Source organism: Mastomys coucha, unplaced genomic scaffold (genome assembly GCF_008632895.1).
Source record: "Mastomys coucha isolate ucsf_1 unplaced genomic scaffold, UCSF_Mcou_1 pScaffold12, whole genome shotgun sequence".
Lineage (NCBI taxonomy): Eukaryota > Metazoa > Chordata > Mammalia > Rodentia > Muridae > Mastomys > Mastomys coucha.
In genome coordinates, this window is record NW_022196894.1 from 273,000 (window position 1) to 294,571 (window position 21,572).

The window sequence follows — 21,572 nt, forward strand, 5'->3', positions numbered from 1 at the left end:
AAAAAAAAAAAAAAAAAAAAAAGACAAATTGAGAATATATATGTATTTATGTGGTTAGCAGTTTCTAAGTAAGTAGGTGGTACTTTTATTTAAATTATATTTGAGGGAACATTTTATGTCAAAGCACTTTTGATTTACTAAAGGTGTTCCAACTCCAGCCCATGACATAAAGGAAAGCTGCCAGGAGTAGCACTGCTCTGGTGGACAGGGGAACTCTACCTGTTCTCAAATAAGCTATTAGCTTTAAAACTGTGACTGGCGCGTTCACAGTATTTACAATTAGATTATGGGGATAGTTATACTATTAAGTGACTCCAGAAAAATTATTGAAATAGATTAATTTATGATAGGTAAATTGTACCTCCATAGCCTTTTAAAACTGACAGAATAATATATTTATGTAAAATGTTATGTGGGCTGGAGAGATGGCTCAGTGGTTGAGGGTGCTGACTGCTCTTCCAGAGATCCTGGGTTTGGTTCCCAGCAACTGCATAGTGGCTCACAACCATCTGTAATAGGATCTGATGCCCTCTTCTGGTGTTTCTGAGGACAGCTACAGTGTACTCATAATAGATAAATCTTAAAAAAAAAAAAAAAAAAAAAAGTTAAGAGTTCCAGAACTGGGCCTAGGACACCTTCCCATGCCAAACTCTTGTTTTCTTAAGTAGAAAGTAGAGCCCATCAGTCATCACCCTAGGGAAGGAAGGCATCCTCTTTCTCCAGTTAGGCAGACATAGATAATAGGATGTGGTGGCCATTCTTCTGAAGGCATCAATATTAAGTCATTGCCTTTATCTTCAATATTCAGCCTGGCCTTACCTCTTCCCCAGCCCACATACCATTACTGGCCAGAGCCTTTATAGTTCATACAAACACAAAGACACACACACACATACACTTTCCTCTAGGCCACCTCCACTGCTGTCTTGCTGCAACTTTTAGTCATGTCTGAATTTGTTTTCTACTGGTGCTATAACAATTGAGTGCAAACCTGGTGGCTTAACACAAAACTTTTTTTATACTGCTGGAAGTTTAAAGTCTAAAATAAGCTTCAGCCAGAATCTCCTTGGGCATGGTTTTCCCTTTGAAGACTCCTGAGGGGTAAATTGGTTTCCTTGACTTTTTCAGCTTCTAGCAGCCCCCTCCATTCTTGGATAACCTCTACATCTCAAGATCTTCAGTAACACTCACGAAACGTTCCCATTGCCATTTAAGGGAATGTCTGCAGGTTCCAAGGATTAGGATGTGAATATACATGGAGGACCATCATTTGGCCAACCTACCATGCATGTATGTCTTGGGTCAACTTGGTCACCAAAAGGGGGTCTCCCAAAAGAGACAGAACATAGGATTGTGTGTAAGGGTTGGCATGGGGCACTGGCTAGAGTTTTGCTACCTGGAATCTTTCATAGTATGTTTCCTCTCTTCAGATCACACATCAGTAATCATTTAGCGTCTTTGGGCACCTGTTCAAACCTTTAATTTATGTGACAAACTCACAGTTAACATTTTTCTTTTCTAAAAGATGTCAAGGCCTTGCTGCTGCCTTGCCTGCCTGTCCCCAGCCCAGTGTTCCTTTGCATGAGGCTCGCTTCCAGACTGATGGCATGAGGGTCCCGTCGATGGCACAGAGGCTCTTGGGTACCGCATTCAGATGTAGGGGTTCCCTCATCTCCTTCACCTGCCCATGCTTCACCAGAGCCTCTGCACAGAGTCTTGACCTACCTACTTTCCTTGTGGCCAGCTTCCCTTTGCTGGACCCCAACATAAGAAAATGACCTGTCTCCTTTCACATGCAGCTCTGGCTCCTACCCATCCCATTGGTTCTGCCATATTTCTGGGTCCTGCCTAGCACATACTGGTGTCAGCTTAGGGGTGACTCCTGTTTTTGATGTTTGATCCCTGAGTTAGCCCCAGGGAGACCCAAGGAGAAGGGAAACATTGACAGGTAATGGAGGTCTATACACCAAAAGAGCATTTTTTTTTTCATGTCCAGCAGGTAAAGTGTAAACCAATCCCACAATACCACTGTCACTCTCAGTAAAGCTGGTAGTGGCTCTTCACAATGCAAGAGACTGTTAAGTTTTCCCTCCAAATGTTCTCCAAACTAAAATGTTTCTTTTATTGCTTCATTGAAGTATTACACGTTCTAGAAAACTTGTACATTGATAGTATATGGTTCAGTGGTTATCATACAGCATTTAGAGCTGGACCTCTGTCATTACAGTCCTGTTTTAGGATACTGTCAGTGTCACAGAGAAGTGAAGCTTAAACATTAGCAGTCATTGCCTGCTCCTGTCACAGCTTAAGCCTCTGGGGCATAGTGTTTGCTGTGCGCACTGTGTCACACATCAGTGCTTTCTTCCCTAGTCCTATTGCATTGTGTGTAGAGGCCTTCAGTCCACCTATTGGTTGATGGAATTGTGTAATTGCGCCCTGGTTATTGTGAATAGAGTAATGCTGCTATAAACATCATATCCAGGTTTTTATGTTTCATTCCTCATGGGTACATGCCTAAAGGTTGAGCAAAGGTCATCACTAGGCCATACAATAATTCTATTTAACTTTTCTAGGAAACATCAAACTGTTTCCCAAAGTGGCTACACTACACTTTACATTTTGGCCAGCAATGTACAGAGGTGCAGTTTCTCCACACCTTCAACAATTTATTTATTACTGTTTGTTTCTGATAACTTATTACTGTTTTGTTACATTTAGGCTTTCTGAGCCAGACTCTCATGTCTGGCATTGAACTCACAATCCTAGCTGATCTTGACCTTCCTGCCTTCACCTCCCAAGTATCAGGATTACAGGCATGTATCACCTCGTCCTGTTCTCGTGGAATCTGTCTTTGTGATTATTGCTATCCCAGTCAGAGGAAAGTGGTCTCTCATGGTTTTGATTTTCTTTTCCCTGATGACTAATGATTATTTGTTTCTTGTCTTTATATTTGCTTTGGAGAAATGGCTACTTAAAACCCCCCTCCACTCTAGTATTTCGAGACAGGATTTTGCTGTATAGCCCTGGCTGGCCTAAAACTCACTATATAGATCAGGCTGGCCATGAGTTTGAAATACTACTCCTGTCTCTGTTTGCTAAAACCTTCGTTGTCTTCTAACGGGAGTCTTGCTCTGTAGCTCAGGCTAGCTAGGCTTGCAGCCATCTTCTTGCCTAGTCTTGAGTCCTAGGGCTACAGATGTGAGCCACCATAACTATCTCTGTGGCCCTTTTAAAACGGACTATCATTTTTATTGCTGGGTTTTAAGAATTCTTTAAATATTCTGGGATGGAGTCCTTATGAGATATGACTTGAAAACAGTTTCTCCCATTCTTTTGAAATACAATCTTGTGTAATTGTTTTTGTTTTTGCAGTGGGGGTTGATACAATCTCCTGCATAACTCAGGCTAGCCTCAAACTTGCAATCTTCCTGTCCTAACCAGTGGAATGCTGGGATTACTGATGTACACCCGTGCCTAGCAGTACATGTCTGCAATGAAAACAGCTGTCACTTGTCAAAATACAAGGGACCAAATTCTCTGTTTCCAAATTGCCAGTATAAAGCAGCCTGACATCCCTGTGGATTAATGAAATTAAGGATCCTTGGAGCACAGTCTCTATCAGTTCCTGTAAGCCTGTTGGGTCACATCACCCACAGACTTCCCTGTGTGGCTCATGGTTCCTAAGGGAAATTTAAATATCTATTAAAATAGTTCTATTAGTCTTTGGAATAAACATTTCCCCACTGAAATAAAGATGGTATTGATTACTTCATAAGCAACATATGTTGGTAAGTACTTGACATACAAGACTTTTTTTTTCCAAGTTGTGGAGGACTGAACTCATCTAATACAGCAGACTTCTATTGTTACTATTTTAGGAAGAAAAAACCCACAAATGTTCAGAATCCACATACTCTGGACCACACCACATAGCCAGCCAGCCAATTAAGACTAGACCTGAGTTCCAGGTATCCTTTCTTAGTTTACTAATTGGATCTGTGGTTGGTATGGATTGACGGGGTCTCGCTGTGTTGCCTAGGCTGGCCCCAAATTCTTGGACTCAAGCAGTCCTCCTGCCCCAGCTTCCTGAGTTTCTGGAACAACAAAACACTTGATATGGTTACTGTTTTATTTTTTCTTGGATTTGTCTTAGTTACTGTCTTATTGCTGTGAGGAGATACCATGACCAAGGCAATTTCAAAAAGCAACTGTGTAATTGGGGGTTTGCTTAGAGTTTCAGAGGGTTAGACCATCTCCATTGTGGTAGGAAGCATGGTGGCAGATAGGCAGACATGGTCTGGAGCAGAAGCTGAGAGTCTGCATCTAATCCAAAGGCAGCAGGCAGGTGGTGGAGGATGGGGAGTGGGAAGCACTGGTGTGGGCTTTTGAAAGCTCAAAGCCCACAGACACCTTCTCTACAAGGCCACACCTCCTAATCCTTCCTAAACAGTTTACCAACTGGACACCAAACTTTCAAATATATGAGTCTCTGGGGGCCATACTCATTCAAACCATCACAGACTTTTAGTCTTACCTTCCCTTTCATGTGGTTTCTATAAAAAAATAGTGCATGAACTGAGTGCCTAGCCTAGCAATGTATGAAGCCCTAAGGTCAATCCCTAGCATTGCACCTCTGTTCCCTGGACATATGCACAGTTCTCAAGGAAGACATTGGTATATTGAACTGGAAATCCACATGTAGCTAGATAGCATGGCTGGAGAAGACCTAACAGAAATGGTCACATTGAAGACTTCAGCTGTTATCCTAAGGACAACAGAATGTCAGTAGAAAATGTCTTTGAATGGTGACCTCATCAGACTGTACCTGACTATTTTACTTAACTGGCTGGATAAAGTTTAGTTACTCTTGGATGAGGACAATTACGCAGAGAAGCAGGCTTGGGAAATATCTGGGGTTTTCTTTGGTTTAGTTTTTGTTTGTAACCACACAGGGCCTGCCAGATGCTAAATAAGCCCCTTTCCCTGAATTACATCCCCAGCATGTTTGAGAAATATTAAGATACCATCCACAGAAAATTCATGGAAGAATGGATGAGGAGTGGGGCAGTTTGTGGATAGGAGATTGGTTCCTCCTATTCCTAGAGACAGAGAAGACTCATGTGTTGGCAGATGCCATCTCTGGAAAGGGCCCTTTTATAGACAGTGCCACCTTTATGGGTCCTCAAATGGTGGAAAGTGCTGCCTAGTTCTCTGGTTTCTTTTATAAGGTAACTAAATAAGGGGTTCACATTCGTGACCCAATCACCTTCCAAAGTCCCCCACCTTCTAATACTATCCCCTGGGAGCTGGGATTTTAGCATGATTTGGGGAAGCCACAGTGTAAGGGAAGAAAAGGAGGTGCAATTGTGTGGATAGAGCACCATGTCCTGTGGGCAAACAAGCTAAATGCATGCAGTGTTGGTAGGTATTTGGCTTTCTCAAAAATGTTCATAGGAGAACGTTTTAGGTACTCGAATACCAGAATTACACTTAAGTGCAACAGAGGAGAAACCTGGACTGACATCAGATAAATCTGTGCCGTCATAAATGAGGCTAAAATCATTCAGGAGAAACCATTTACCCAAAGTGAGCTAAGAACATGCTCTGACTAATCGGAAGCATATCAGATGGAATAATGCTCCAAGGAGCCAGTTGTGCTCCCAGACTCAGCTGCTCTGGAGGGCTGGCTATATGGGAAGACCAAGAGCACACCAGCACGGCTTCCTCTGGTCCAGCATTGGTCAATTCTTCCCATCATGCTATAGAAATAAAAGTCTCTGCAGCCTCAACATGTTACTCTCACACAGACAAGCGCAGACTCAGTCCTGAGTAACTTCAGTTTTCCGCTGAGACCTTAGATGTGTGGGGTGGCTATGGGACAGACCACACCTACCTTACCAAACTGCACCGCTACATGTCCAGCCTCAATAGCCAGAGCAGTGGACATGCGCTGAAAGAGGGAAACACCGGAAGTGGCCTCAACTTCCGGCTTCCCCTCGGCTAGTGGGGCAAATGGCATCTGGTAGGCATGAGTGCCAGCCTGCATGCCTGGTGGCTGCTTAGCTGGCCAATGATTGCTCTAAAGCCACTGGAAACCTTAAGAGTAACTGTTTACTATACTTCCTGAACCTACCTGTCTGACAACAGTTGCCCAGTGGAAGCGGCAGTACCTTTCCTGTGCCGCTACCGTGCAGCTAAGACTGGGGAAGGTGGGTAGACATCTAGCGCAGTCTTGGAATAAGAATGCAACTTTATACTGAATTCCGGGAAACAGGACATGCTATTTCCTTTATCTTGTGAAGTTTATCATTCACTCTGTCATATTCTCTTAAGTATTATCCAACCAGCTGTTCAAATTTACCTTACTACAACAGAAAATCCTTTAAGTATATATTTTAAAAGTTCACCACCTGTTGTCAAAACAACAAACATTTATTGGATGATAAATTGCACATCAGAAGCACACATTCACAGTTGAGATAAGACCGATAAGAACCCATCAAAAAACAGTAAAGCTGAAACGTTAAACAGAGGTGCATACAGAAAACTAATTAGGCATCAAAATAACCAGACATGGTAGAATATTCTTAGGTGTCCATATAAATGAATACTGTTGTATCCTCTCTCTAAACTGGACTTGTAGACAAGGATCTTAACTTGAAGAGACAAAACATCTGTAGTTAGACAGGTCTTGGAAAGATAGGTAATAGCCATTTTTTGTATCACATAAATAGTTCTAATATGAAGACTAAACCAGTTAAATATACACTTAATAAACATCTTTACCTTTTTAACAAATAGTCAAAGTATAAGCAGTTTCCTACTGAGATCCCCTCAGGAAACATTTCAAATAGGTTCTTTTTTATAAAAGCTGTAACCTACACCTCCCTTTGTTTACAGTAAATTACAGATTAAAGCAAGATCTTTATGCTGGCTGTTTTCAGTGTCATGGAGATATATGGACAAATTATTTGTAACAGCAGCACAAAACTAGTTTGTGTTCTACTCCTTTAACAACAAAATCTAACATCTCTTAAATACAAAGTGCAAGTACTAGCTAATATCTAAATCCCCTGGGAATTGCTGTTGGCATCAGTGATGACAGCTTAACAGAAACTGGAATCCCCACAGTCATGGTAAGGAACAGTTATTCACATTTTTATTATGGCATCAAAAAATCCACAGTTTTGAGTTCACATCTTCAGTACCAAGTTACCATACTTCATAACATCAACATTCCTTGTACACCATGTAGTTAGCTAACCATTCACAGCAACAGGCTCTTACATTCCATTTTATATCCTTGTGTTGACTGTCTCCACTATTCGTTACTAGCACGTACATGGTTTGTTAACACCCTGGGTTGAGAGCAATCATGTGGAATCGACCCTACTTGGCAATATTAGGAGGAGGATGAAAAGGCTATTATCATAAAGGTAGCCTGAATACCACAGCTTTCTCTTCAACTCCTTAGAGGCAGAATGGCTTGAAAATAACATACAACCAATGTTTTTAGGAACAAGCACACGATAAGGAAATAACTAAAAATATTTCACAGTAACTGATATATAGTTTTTCATTTTTTCTGCATACCAATCACCAATACTATTATACCAAGGCTATTTAACTACTTTCACATATAGTAATGGTCTTTGTTAAAGTCCTCTTTTTTTTTTTCCTAATCTTTTGTGAGCAGTCTTTCAAAATCTGGAGAATGCAGAAACCACAAACACTGAGAACTAAATTGTGAATTTCATGTTAAGAATGTACAGCAGGGCAGGGCAGTGGTGGCACATGCCTTTAATCCCAGTGACTCAAGGCAGAGGCAGATGGATCTCTGAGTTGAGGCTAGCCTGGTCTACAGAGTCAGGCCCAGGACAGCCAGAGCTCCACAGAAAAACCTTTTTGGGAAAACAAAACAAAGCAAAACAAAAAAAGATGACCAGCAGGACCAGCAGCATAAATTCACCTTCTTTGGTATTTCCTTAGAAGCAAAAACAAATTTAAAAGGTGACAACTTCCAACCTTTCTATCAACTATTTTGTCCAAGTCCCTCCTGACATAATTCTCATTTCTTTTGATACCAACTCTCTTAAGTAAGAGCCTCTTTTCCAGTTTTACTTCCCGTCCTTCAACTCTACAGTCTTCACTCAAACATTAGAGCCTATGAGGCACCATAGCAGTTCCTCCCTTGAGAAGCAACAGAGTGTAGGAAGCTAATGCTCTTATTGCTGTCTAACAACCATTATATCCCAGGGTTAGGCGAAAACTCGAGACTACCTTTCTGTACAACCCCAAGCATCTCTGACAGAGGGCTGAAGAGACCTGAAGGCCATTAAGACCCCCAGCTTTCTGACAGAATGATGCTTTACATCCGAAATGTGGAGAAACCAGCCAAATCTGACCTTGACATACAGGGCATACAGTCTCAACTGTGGATCAGCTGCAACAGCGACCTCTAGGAGAGGGCGGACAGCCAGGAGAGGGGTGACAAGCAGGAGGCAAGGCTGTCGGTGTCAGCAACAGCGATCTTCCTGTCTCTAGTAAGTATTAAGAACTTAGTTGCTTGCACGGCTGGTGTCTTTGTACATGAGGTTCTCCATCTGCACATCTGTAGAGGAGACACTGCCCCGTTATTACGTTGTAGCCACTGGCCTTCACAAGGGCTTTTTGTTCATAAAATTTCCCAGCAGTAATTCTATTTTAGTAAATACTGTGCTTTTATGGGTCATTTAAACAGAATAAAACCATCCTTGCATACTAACCAAAAGACTATATAGATAGTTTTACTAATAGGTATATAATCCATTTTGCTGTAAAGTGTAGTTCTATATAAATGTATACTTACAACATTCTTGGTTCTTTTAATAACCACACTGTATGACAATATTTTGTTCTAATATTTGTCTGTAATACCAGTACCTAAAGGCGTATATGTTATCAATTATTTTGGTTAAAAATTCAACAATGCTATATGTATTTTTCTTTGGAGATGGAGAAGAATTATAATTTAATGAAAAAAATCTGATTTAATATACTGACAAGGAATTCAAGCATGAGGCCATAGAGTCAGTCTTCTGTTGCTTCTGGAGAGCAATGAGATAAAGCTCTGGGTAACACACAGGGAACGGCAGGGGCTCAGGCGGGATCAGGCAGGAAGCCCCAGGGCAGACTCCAAAAGAGCTGTCTCTCCCTTCCCTCTCCCTGCTTCCTTGTCTCTTAGAAGGATTAACATGTGGCACAAACACCAACAGGTAGTAGGGCAGTGTCACTGAATTTCAATGCCAGCCTTGTTGCAATGTAATACTTTATGTGCTTAGCAAAAGACTGACTTTACCCTTTGAAAGCTTCAGTTCTTCTATAAAACATGGACAGTCCCTTCTCTCAGACTGTTTTTGAAGATAAAACAAAATAATATAACCATAGTATTTAGCATGCTCTCTAAAAAGTAGTTCTAATTATTCATAATCAGCCTGGAGTGTGCTTCAGTGGGGACCTGGAGGCAAACCCCCTTAGAAAGGAACAAGTAGTCAGGCGGTGGTGGCGCACGCCTTTAATCCCAGCACTTGGGAGGCAGAGGCAGGCGGATTTCTGAGTTTGAGGCCATCCTGGTCTACAGAGTGAGTTCCAGGACAGCCAGGGATACACAGAGAAACCCTGTCTCGAAAAACCAAAAAAAAAAAAAAAAGAAAGAAAGAAAGAAAGGAAGGAAGGAACAAGTACTCCCTGCAAAGTCTAACCTCTACAGAGTGTCAGGACCTGTCCCTGCCATCAAGTCTGCAAGCAAGACATCATAAATATTGTCATCAAGCTGTTAACTAGCTGGACATGGTGGTATACACCAGTAATCCTAGCACGTGGGAGATGAATATAGGAAAATGATGATTCTGAGGCCAGGCTGGGCTACACAGGCTCTCTCCACCTCTGTCTCTCTGTTCCCTACACATACTTTTAAAAAGTTGGCAAATTTGGTAACTTTATATGGAGTCCCAAAGTAGAAATTCACATTTTTAAAAACCCCAAACATTACACTGAAATAGCTTTAACAAGAAAAGCATAAAAACAAATATAAAAACATTCATTTTCCTAGATACATCATGTAACAGAACTGGCAAAAAATAAATCTCCTCTTCCTGAAATATTCTTAGAAATCACATTTTTAAAGAAAGAACTGTAAAACAACCTTCATTTTAACAAAAACTGAATTATTTTGGTTTTTTGGACGAGTCCCTTTATATAGCCTTGGTTTGACTGGAACTCACTATGTAGACCAGGTTGGTTTTTATATCATAGAAATCCTCCTGTCTCTGCTGCCTGAGTGCTGGGATTAAAGGTGTGAGCCTCCATACCCAGCAGTCAAAAACTGAATTTTAAAGTTTTATGTTCCCCTGGCTCATATAAATGGAATTTGATCACTAATTGAATTCAAATTCTGGCTTCACATACTATCTATGTAACACTGATTTATCTGCTCAGACGTAATCAGATGTAATATGTAATACTGTGACATTCCATGGAATGTATGTAAAGTGCTTGCCTAGCACAGTGCCCTGTGCACAGCAGTGTTTACCATCACAAAGACACTGAAAAGCCTGACAGAAGCAAAAGCTTGTATTTACTTGCTGTTTCTCCTATGGGTTCGTTTATGAGTGATGAGCTGCATATTCACTCTGAAGCTCTTCCCACACACTGTACATTTAAAAGGCTCTTCTCTTCTGTGACTCTTCTCATGGGATGCAAGTTCTGACTCAGTAGCAAAAGTTTTTGTACATGTTTTGCACTTATAAGGTTTTTCCAGGTCATGAATGGTTTGGTGAGAGACAAGCTCGGAGAAACAAGGAAAAGTCATGTCACAGTCAAGACACTGTAAGGGTTTGAATCTGGAGAATGAGAAAAAGTCCTCATCATCAATACTGCAGAGTTTAGAGTCCTCCTTATGGTCTTTCTCAGGAAGAGTAGGGTCTGAGGGCTGCTCCACCGTCTGCACACACTGTGTATGCTGGGATGGTGTGTCTGATGAGCCTCCTTCTTCAGGCAAAGACAGATTTGTTTCCTGATCGTGGTCAGCACATTCGTAAGACTTCTTATCAGTATGATTCTTCTGATGTTCTGCCAATCCTGGGAGCCACATAAAACTTTTCCCACATATACTACATGTATATGGTTTCTCCTTTAAATGGCTATTCATGTGCCGGGACAGATGTGACTGCTGTCGGAAGCTGGCAGCACACTTGGTACATTTGTAAGGCTTCTCACCAGTGTGGATTCGCTTGTGTGTCCTCAGGTTGGTTCTGTGACTAAAGGTCTTCTCACAGGTATTACATTTATACTTTTTCTCTCTTGAATGAATTTTCTGATGCAAAACAAGGTATGTATTATCACTGAAGCTTTGGTCACAGTCAGGACACTTGTACACATTTTTGGCTTCTTCCCAAGGAACTTCAATAATATCTGAAAGTGTTTTGACTCCTAAACATTGAGATAACTCTACTAATGGGGTTTGGTTGTCAATGGTAACCAAGAGGCTTATAAGCTTGGTCTTGCAAGTCAAAGTTCCACCTGACATTTTGCTTTCTTGTATTTCAACATCCTCCTCAGATTGTTCAGAGCAGTGGACAAGGGGTGCAGCAATGGAGTACTTTTCTAGGGACAGCTTTTCAAGTTCCACAGGCTCTAGGCTCAACTTCTGACTGGTCTCAGTCTGGTCTTCTCCTGTTCATAAAAACAAAACAGACACAAAGAACATGTTAAAGTAGTTACACAGAAGAAGACCAGGAAACTGAACGCTAACACACAAAATTAGGAGCCAACAGGCTCTCTAGACTTCCCCAATTCAAAGTCTATCCATGTGGGTGCACTACAAGGTTCCAGGTCAATCTGCATGAAGGAATGGAGACTGTCTCGAAAACAGGCTTCAGTGGGATAGGTACTAAGGACCTTGGTAGGCAGTACCTAGAAATGTAGTTTTTCTGTTTCTTCTACTTAGGTCTTAGGAATTTTTCATTATCTCAAGTGAAAGTTGAGTAGTCAAAACTGGAATAGAAATTAGACATATTTATCTGAAAAGAGAAAACAACTACTTTAATAAATAAATTAATCAAAAATAGTTCTATATCCCTAGGAGGTCTCTAGAATTCCATCTTGTAGTTCCTGAGCGGCGTTTGGCAGAAGCCATGGCCTCCGCCCTAGTAAGATGCCCTGGCAGTTGTCAAAAAATGGCAGTTTCATCAAGATGGCACGACATCCCGGCCAGCAGTGGGCACCAGGGCTCATCCACAGTGGCTCATCTCCTTTCCTACCTCAGCAGGAGCTTAATGGAGACTCTTTTACTGCCTCAGCCTACTGCCTTCACGAGAAGCTATCCACGGCTCAGCCTACTTTAGCTTTCATGAAACACCACTGTAGGGGCTGTCCCACAGGAAGTGTCCACAGTGGCAGCACCTTCTCTCTAGCCCCCAAGTTCAGAACTTAAAATCCCACCAATCCTCATTCTAGCAATCTCTGCCCTGAGAAGCTCCACCCCCTCAGAAATCCTATATAAGCCCTGCCCCTTTGTCACATTCCCTGCCATCTACTCAGGGAAACAAGGGGGAGCCATCCCTGGATTCGCCCCTCCATACCCTGGACTCTCCAATAAACTTCTTTTTTGATATTTTCTGCCTGGTGTGATTCTTTCATCAGAAGACAAGACGACAAGAAGCAATGAAGAGGCACAGAGCAGGCCTGAGATCCTGAGCTCAGCTGGGGATCCCCTCCCCTGGGAGCCACAACCCCTCTGCTGAGGAGGCTTCCTCTCAGAGCTGTGTGGTTCCCATGTCTCAGGATGCCTTTCCATTGGAATGCTGCAACATCTCACAGCTGTGTGGTTCCTGGGCCCGTGTCTCAGGACACCCTTCCATTTGGATACCTTTTCCCCTCAGAGCTGTGTGGTTCCTGGCTTCCAAGTCCCAGGATGCTCTTCCTCTGAACAGAAACACTTTTACATGCTTCACGGAAAAATGATCATAATTGAGTGCTGTGTATGTATAGACTGCAGGCAAAAACTGTCTTATCTTGAGGATGGCTGACCAAGCCTAAACCTAGTATAAACAATTCCTTTTAAATATTTTTCCAAATATAGCCATCCCTAAATACCCATAGGTATATGGCTGCAGATTCACTTAATTGCAAGTTGAAATTTTTCTCTTTTTTAAAATCACATCTATAGAGGCTAGAGAGACGGCTTGGCTGTTAAGAGTTCCAGCTGTTCTTCCAGAGGATCTGGGTTCAGTTCCCAACTACATGGCAATTCACAATCATTTGTAACTTTAGTTCCATGGGACCCAACTCACTCTTCTGACCTCCTAGGGCACCAGGCTTACACATGGTGCACAGACATACATTAGGCAAAATATGCAATATACACAAAAACAAATCTTTAAAAAATGAGATTAAAAAATATAAAATTACCAATGTCTAAAAATCTAGTCAAATTTTGTCAGGCATGTAAAGAATAGTAATCACAACTCATATAACAAGAAGAAAAGTCAATCAATACAAATAGACCCAGAAATGACCCATGTATTTAAAATTAGTGTATCCATATGTCTATAATCCTAGCACTTGGGAGGCAGAGATGGTAGATCTGTGTGGTTTCAAGGCCAGCCTAGTCTACATAGGGAGTTCCAGGAGAGCTAAGACTACACAGACCTTGTCTCATAAGACCAAATAAAATCAGCAAAGAAAGTAGCAAAAGAGCTATTATAGATATAGTATATATATCTATAAATTTGTCATATTACTTATACTATAATGTGTTTATAAGCCTGTGTTTGGTTACTGTTGTCTATGCTGGATCCTATGTAGGTGTAGTGGCTGAGGGTTCCCTGGTAGAGAGTTCTTCCGCAGGTCAGTAGGTGTCTCTGAGACTGATAAGGGCAGCAGGAGAGCCAGGTGGACAAGGGTCAGCATCAGGAAGCAGAGTGCTGAGGGAGTACAAGCAGGGTGGGGGAAGGGCTCCTGCAGGCAGGCAGGCAGGCTCCTGGAAGGTAAGAGTAATTCTGGAGAGACTCAAGGGAAGGATAGGAAGGATAGGTAAAATCATCCACCAGCATCTCTCTCAGCCAAAGGCGGCCACTTGGGATCCCTGCGTACAAAGAATTTCTGTGAATTTGTGTTTGTCACAAAGAAATGGAGACGGGTTAGAAGGATACGCTGAGAAAGTTGGCAAGAAAGAACCAAGGGGATCCTGGGTTGTTAAGTATAAATACACACACACACACACACATTCAAGAAACTAGAGAATATGAACATGGCAGAAATGGAAAATATAAGCCATGAATTATGAAAAGTAGTTTAGATGTCTATGCAGGCATAGGGATACTGCATATGGTTACCCTTAAGTTAGAAAGGCAGAATTCCCCCTTAAGAGAAAATCAGTTCCCAACCTTTAACAAAGGACAATATCTATGTTAAGGAAGCTTCCCGAGTAAAGTTAATTTGACTCCAACAATTATTTAAAGAAATTACAATCGACTGGCACATGTGAAGCCATGGTCACTGTTGTAGACTGGGTATTTAAAGAGATTACAATGTACTGGCACACATGTGAAACCATGGTCACTGTTGTAGACTGGGTTTCTTTTAAGAATCATTTCAGGGCTGGGAAGATGGCTTGGCATATAAAATGTTTACCAGTGATCCCCAGCACCCAGTAAAAGCCAGGCAGATATGGTACCTATTCCACCTGTTATCCCAACAGTTAGGATGTGGAGACGGGGGATCTCAGAGCAAGCTAACTAGACTTCAGTAAGCAGAGTGGGAAAGTCACATGATATCACTGCCGGCCTGCACACACCCATGCATGTGCACTGGCCCTCATGCTCACAAAAGGAAAAACATCATCTGACTCCAGAACTTGTTCTCGAGTACAAGTTCTTACTTGCTATAGCCATAAAAATTCACACATATATACACGATTATATATATATATAAAATATATATACATGATACACATTTTGTGTGTGTTACAGATAGATCTCAATCCACCACCAGTATGGACAAGGCAAACAATTTTCATCCTAGAACTAATGAAGGTTCCATAATGCATGAGAAGAAACTGTCTTACCTATCAAGTCCAAATCCTCAAAACTCTCTAATGGGGCTTCTCTGCTGAGGGTCTTCTGGGCCGGGTACAGACTCACACACTCCTCTTGAGAAAAATACACATCCAGATCTTCAAAAAATAATGGTTCCTGAAACAGTAGAGCACTGTTAGTATAAAAAGCTAGCAGGTCAGTTGAGTATCTTGGAAGGCTGAAGAGAGCTAAACCCCTTTGCATACTAAGGAGAAAAGGTTTGATGTAAAATATTGCTCCCCAAGGGGACACTATGGCTTGGATAGGGTGGGGGAGAGAGCATAAACAAATTTTCAAATAGTGGTGTGAGAATCTAGAGAGTACACCCACCGTGAGAATGTAGTCTTTCCTGAAAAGATAAGTGAACAATTCTTTTTTTTTAAATTAGATATTTTCTTTATTTACATTTTATATGATATCTCCTTTCCCGGTTTCCCCTGGGGGGGGGGAACCCTGTTCCCTCCCCCAACCCCAAGTGAACAATTCTTGAAGAAAGAAATTATTAAGGATTTTCTAAGAAGGGAGGGGGAAAGGGGGGCGCGTGGGGAAAGCTGGCCAGCCCAATAAAAATCCTGAGAAATAGTTTTCAGGAGTTTCCTAACATCATTCCTTGCTAGTCTGTTTCTTCTTCATCACAGTGATTGCTCAGCTCCTCACACCACTTCAAGCTCTGGTTCTCTCCTAGGCCTTCATTATCATTATTCAACAGGTGTGAAGCCTAGGAATCTGCCATTTGGAGACGCATTCCAGCAAGACACTTTGAAAAACTGTCATAGACCCCCTGCCAGGGCTGTCCTCCACCTGTTGATTCTGAAATGAGGAAGTTGGTAAGCCAAGGAACGACGAGTAAGCTTAGGCAAAGGGCTGTCTGAGGAGGCAGGCGCCTCAGGACCTGCGCGTCTAACCCTGCTGCCAGGTCAGGACACCTGTAGGAAAACAGCGACATAATTCACCTGCTCATCGGATGTGGGGAGCGTGGACGCCATCTGGGGAAACGAAGGGCTTCTTCAAGTCCCTACGTTTGGATAACACTTCGAGCGGAGAGGCTCCGACTCCGCTGCCAGGCCTTTCCACTCCGCCCTCAGGCGCCTCGGGACCCTCAAGCTCCTTCGAGAACCTGAGGTGACGCCTTCTTTCTCCAAAACAGCTTTGAAACAGCCACACTCACCAGCCCCGCAGCCCTGGCAGCCTCGCCCAACCCGGCAGAAGCAGCATGAAGCCACGCCCAGCCGAGACGCGACAAAGGAGGCGGAGGCCACCACAAAACTCCCACGCTCCCCACGCAGTAGCTGCAGGGAAACCGCCGGAAGCGACGCGCCCCCCTCCCCCCGGCTCAGCCATCCTGCATCCTGATTGGCCAGCGTACTCCCGAGGCGGCGGACCCTCCTTAATGGACCAATTGAGCAGCTTCCCGAGGACCTGAATCGCACCTGGCAACCGAGAGACGTAGTTATTCCTGAGCTTCTACAAGCAGCCGTTTCCGGTTCCCCTGGCTGGGTCTCGGTGGTGAGTGCCTCGCCTGTTGATGGGTTCAGTCGGAGAAGTAGAATGGTCCCTGAGGGACACGGTGATTCCGAAAACTGAGGCGGGACCACCCTGGAGTCGGGCACCCACACGGAGTGCGGGAACCCACAGGCGCGGGAGGGGTGGGGGAGGCCTGAGCTTTCTGTCGGATTGGGTGAAGCGAATGAGAGGACCCGAGACCCAGGCTCAGCTTGGGCCCAAGCCCTGTGTCTCAGATGGATTGTGGGGCCACGGTATGTGCGCAATCACAAGTTCAGGCCAGGTTAGCATGGTTGCTCGTGTCCGACCCCAAAGTAGTCTAGGGGCATTAAGTATTGTACCCGACAGGTGTCCAATCGAATGATTGGGACCCATAGTGGACATCGAGCGGGGATAGATCGCTGATTTCCTTTGCAGGATGTCTGGACCTGCCCCAGTGGCAAATGTCTTTTGTAACCAACACTGAGCAGCGAATTGAAGATTCAAAATCATAAATTCAAGCTCTTTCTAGAACTGTCACTAGTTAGATGATCGTGCCAATTTTTTTTTTCCTTTGTGGTACTTTGAGGGTGAACATATGGCTTCACACATAGTAGTAGACTTTCTACCACTGAGCGGTACTCAGACCCCTATCCTTGTTTTGAACTTTATTTTGAAACGAGGTTGACCCAAGCTAACCCTGCAGACCTGGCACTTAAGGGTCTTGCCTCAGTATCCCTTAGTAGCTAGATACAGACCCACATTTGCCAGTTTATGAAAGAGTTGCGTGCGGGGATGGCGGGGAAGAGACAACAAACAGGATTAGTTTCTTGAAAATTTCAAGTAAACCCCAGGTCTCTTCTCTCTTTCGTTAGAGATTAAGACTTTTACACTACACCCCTGGCTACTCCAGAGCTTGCTATGTAGACCAGCCTGGCCTCCAACATAGAAGACATCCATTTGTTTCTGCCACCCAAGTGCTGGGATTAAAAGTCAAGACCATCCCACTCAGTGCCAACATAATTTGCTATGTTAATGTCAGGTTACTCAGGGATTGGCTGCATGGTTATTAAAACATTTGAGTTGAAGAGTAGTGGGATTTGATGGAATGTCAGGATAGTTTCAACTGCCAATAACAGAATCTAACAAAACAATTAAAAAGTAGAGCAGTTGTGTGCATTTTGTGGCAGCATACAGGCCCCAAAGATTCCTATTAAACATGTTGATAATGCCAAGGGAACACAGCTACTGCATGCTAACTTTCTTTGTGTAATGGACCTATCCCAAGTTTTTTAAGAATAAAGATTCATTAGGGTTTGGCCTATTATGCATCAATGCAATGCTCTATCACTGGGTGAAGGATCTGACATGCTCTAACCATCTAATTGTACAAAATAAAAACTGGGAAAAGGAAAAAGCCAAGTAGAACGTCAGTAACATTCTCACAAGGACAAGCTATCCATTGTTATCCAAGTTGTCTGGAAATGATCACTAATGAGGCTGCCTAAAGACCCCAGTGGGGAAAAAAAGCTTCAATGACAGATGAAAGAATGAAAACAAACTTCCCTACAGACCTAGACCACTTCAAAATACTGAAGAGTGGTATATAATCCTAAAGCAAAGGAATGTTCATCACGTCTTGATGCAACTCATGACCATCTTTCTCCTCTTGCTTTACATTTTTCCATAGATGTCTTATTTAAACTAAGAATCTTCTGATATAGATGTATGGTTCTGTACTTTGGACCCTGTTTCGATTATTAAAAAGAGATGAGCAAATTCCAGTGTCCAGAAACTAAGCCTAGAGTAATACTTTAGTATCTAACCAGAGAAAAGGTTAGGCCTGAGATGGGTGGAGTCAACATTTTCCTCAGCTCTTGTAGGCATTAACTACCAAGCCAAGCCAAGTGGACCAAGAAATAGAAACATGAAAGCTTGAGCTTCTGTGGCCCCTAGCACCACATATGTGGTAGTGATGATGCATGCTCTCTACTGACTGAAGCATTCCACAGGGGTGGAGGTAGAAAAACCAGGAGTTCAAGGTCAGCCTCAATTACATAGTTTGAGGACAGCCTGAGCTCCCATAAGATGTGTCTAAAAACAAAACAAACATTACTTGTTGTCACTTTTCAGACCACTTCCTGACATTTGCAGCACTGTTTATTATTGTCTTGATATTATCTACCACCATCTTTGTCTTGTTTGTATTAGCTGGATATATGAATCATTTTCTCCTTTCCCCATTATCAATTGTTTCCTTTTTGAACTTTTTCCTGGCTTCCTAATATATGCGGTTTAAATTAATCCAAATCTACTTCATATGACCCTGTATTTCCTTTGAAATGCCCAATACATTATAATACCAAAACACTTTCATTCTGCTTTTATTATAAATGGATGAATTTTCTCTATTAATATATGATTACATTGCTTGTTAATGTATTAAGTAACTCTGACATAAATATAAACCCAAGCCTATAATTTCTGAAACAAAGAACACTTAAATATCCTTCCATGTTCATATACATTTACACAGACATAGACATAAAATTTAAAAAGTCCATGATTTGCAAGATTTTCCATTTTCACCTTTAACATATCAATGGTAGTAGTTATATGAATGGAAGTTTTCTCTCTAGTCAAGTGTCTTTCTAAAGATCTGAAGATATTAATCAAGATTATATTTTATTATATATTAACTATTAATATATTTACTGTACATAAAAATGTACAATATAGAATTAATATATAATATATTAATAAGATATATATTATATAATTAAAATAACTTGACTGGTGTGGTCTGGTATGGTGGTTCAGGCCTTTAATCCTAGCACTCAGGAGGTAGACAGGCAGATATCAGTGAATTCAAGGCCAACCTGGTCTTCATACTGAGTTCCAGGCCAACCAGTGCTACATAGTGAAATATATCAAAAAGAGAGATAGAGACTAGTGTCGTGGTACATAACTATAATCCCTGCATTCAGAAGTTTGAAGCCGCAGGATAAGTTTGAGGCAAACTATATATAGCAAGATACATAGCAAAAGCAAATTTCTCCTTTTCTCTCTCTGTCCTTCAATACACAAATACATTTTTTCAACTATAAAAATAATCCATGTGAGCCAGGCCTGGTGGCACATACCTTTAATCCCAACACATGAGAGGCAGAGGCAGATGGATCACTGAGTGTGAGGTCAGCTTGGTCTACAAAGGACCAGGACAGCCAAGGCTATTACACAGAAAAATCTTGTCTCAAAAACCAACCAAATAGGGCTGGAGAGATGGCTCAGCGGTTAAGAGCACCGAGTGCTCTTCTGAAGGTCGTGAGTTCAAATCCCAGCAACCACATGATGGCTCACAACCACCTCATAATGAGATCTGATGCCACTCTTCTGGAGTGTCTGAAGACAGCTACAGTGTACTTACATATAATAAAATAAAAATAAATATTAAAAAAAAACCCAACCAAACAAACAAAAAGTCCATGTGTTAATTTTTAAATTGTCATTATAGAAAGATAGAGGGTGTTTTAAAGACTCGGAGGTTAGTAGGTATATTCTTTGTTAAATAAGTGTCTGACTATTCCAGTTACTCTGACCATAAAGAAAAAGCAAGTATTTAGTATATGCATCATCTCTTGTCCCATTGCCAGGCCCAGTCTCAAATGTTAATAGAGAACCAGGCCCTCCATGGTACTGCCCTAACATTCTGACACTAGATACTCTGTGGTCATATGCTCAACTTACGTGTATAAATGTTTCCTTCTGCATGTATGTCTGTATACCACATACATGCCTGGTGTTCAGGGGGGTCAGAAGAGGGTGTCCCATTCCCCAGATGGAGTTCTGGGTGGTTGTGAACTACCACAAGGTGCTGGGAACAACACAGGTTCTCAAGAAGGGCAACAAGTTTCCTGCACTGCTGCGCCGTCTCCTCATCCCTACTTGTGTTATTTCATAATAGAAAATTTTCTTTGGATTTTGGTAGTAAAATATGTCGCTCCTGTTTTTCCTGGATTGGATGTATGTGTACATGGTCATGAACATGCTCATGTGTGCATGAGTGCACACACCTTTGGAGGTCAGAGGATAGTTTTTGAGTGTCACCCTCAGGACCACTGTCCACTTTTACCTTGAGATGGTCTTTTACGGTCTGGGGCTCACCAATTAGGCTAAACTGGCTGATCAGAGATAACCAAGGATCCTGCTGCCTTTACCTCCCTATTGGGTGACAATTGCCTAACATTTTCATATGGGTTCAGGGATTGAACTCATGCCATGCTTGCAAACACTGTACTGAGCTATTTTCCCAGACCTGTCCTGGTTTTGATCCATGCAAATAATAGTAAAGCCTTGGAAACACACACCTGGAAAATTCCTTCTCTCATGACAGCAGTCTCTCCTGAGGACTCCCAAGGCAGAAGCAGATGCTGGACAATGAGTGTCTGCTCTGCACACCGTGAAGACGCTTATTTGTAAAGGGTGGTTTTTGTTTGTTGGTTTGTTTGTTTGTTTTAAAACAAGATGCTGGGAAAGATGTGTTCAGATGTCTTTGTGGAAAGGCTAGTTTTGGAAACTGAGTTTGTATCCAGGTATGTCAGGAAAATTGTGATTCAAGCAAAGGACTTATTTCTAATGATGAACCACAGGCTGTCATGCTTTTGTCCTTGACAGTGGGCACACTATAAAGGTCTTAGGTGGGTGTTTCATTGCAAAGTTAAGGACACCTTTCAGGCTTGTTAAAAAAATAAAAGAATATATTTGAAGGATTCCCACAGTATTTAATATGACAAATATATATTCTTTCAATAAATGCTTGTTGAAATCCTTAATCTCACACAGACACACACACACACACACACACACACACACACACGAGTGCAATATCACATATCTCCAGAGTGTGTTCTGAATCCATAGTGCCTTGTTATTCCTTAAATGAAGAAAAGAACTGAACTTCAGAGCTTGACCTTT

General features: G+C 42.1%; 2 protein-coding genes across 6 annotated transcripts in view; one reads left to right on the forward strand and one right to left on the reverse strand.

The window, feature by feature from the left end:
* The window catches only part of Znf597 (zinc finger protein 597), a 19,716-nt gene extending 3,300 nt beyond the window's left edge, over positions 1-16,416 (reverse strand). Inside the window, exons 1-4 of one of the 2 annotated variants that reach the window (XM_031360775.1) lie at positions 16,070-16,416; positions 15,107-15,233; positions 10,620-11,712; positions 6,414-8,611 (exon numbers count right to left, since the gene is read on the reverse strand). In XM_031360775.1, coding sequence (XP_031216635.1) covers positions 8,551-8,611; positions 10,620-11,712; positions 15,107-15,233; positions 16,070-16,102 — 1,314 coding nt within the window. In that variant the 5' untranslated portion in view covers positions 16,103-16,416 and the 3' untranslated portion in view covers positions 6,414-8,550. Of the gene's footprint in view, positions 1-6,413; positions 8,612-10,619; positions 11,713-15,106; positions 15,234-16,069 lie in introns of those variants that run through there. The other variant, XM_031360766.1, reaches the window with a different exon arrangement.
* Positions 16,417-16,496: 80 nt separating this feature from the next.
* The window catches only part of Naa60 (N(alpha)-acetyltransferase 60, NatF catalytic subunit), a 33,109-nt gene continuing 28,033 nt past the window's right edge, over positions 16,497-21,572 (forward strand). The window contains exon 1 of one of the 4 annotated variants that reach the window (XM_031360835.1): positions 16,497-16,622. The gene's annotated coding sequence lies outside the window, so the exon portion shown is untranslated. The remainder of the gene's footprint in view (positions 16,623-21,572) is intronic. The other 3 variants (XM_031360825.1, XM_031360860.1, XM_031360852.1) reach the window with 3 other exon arrangements.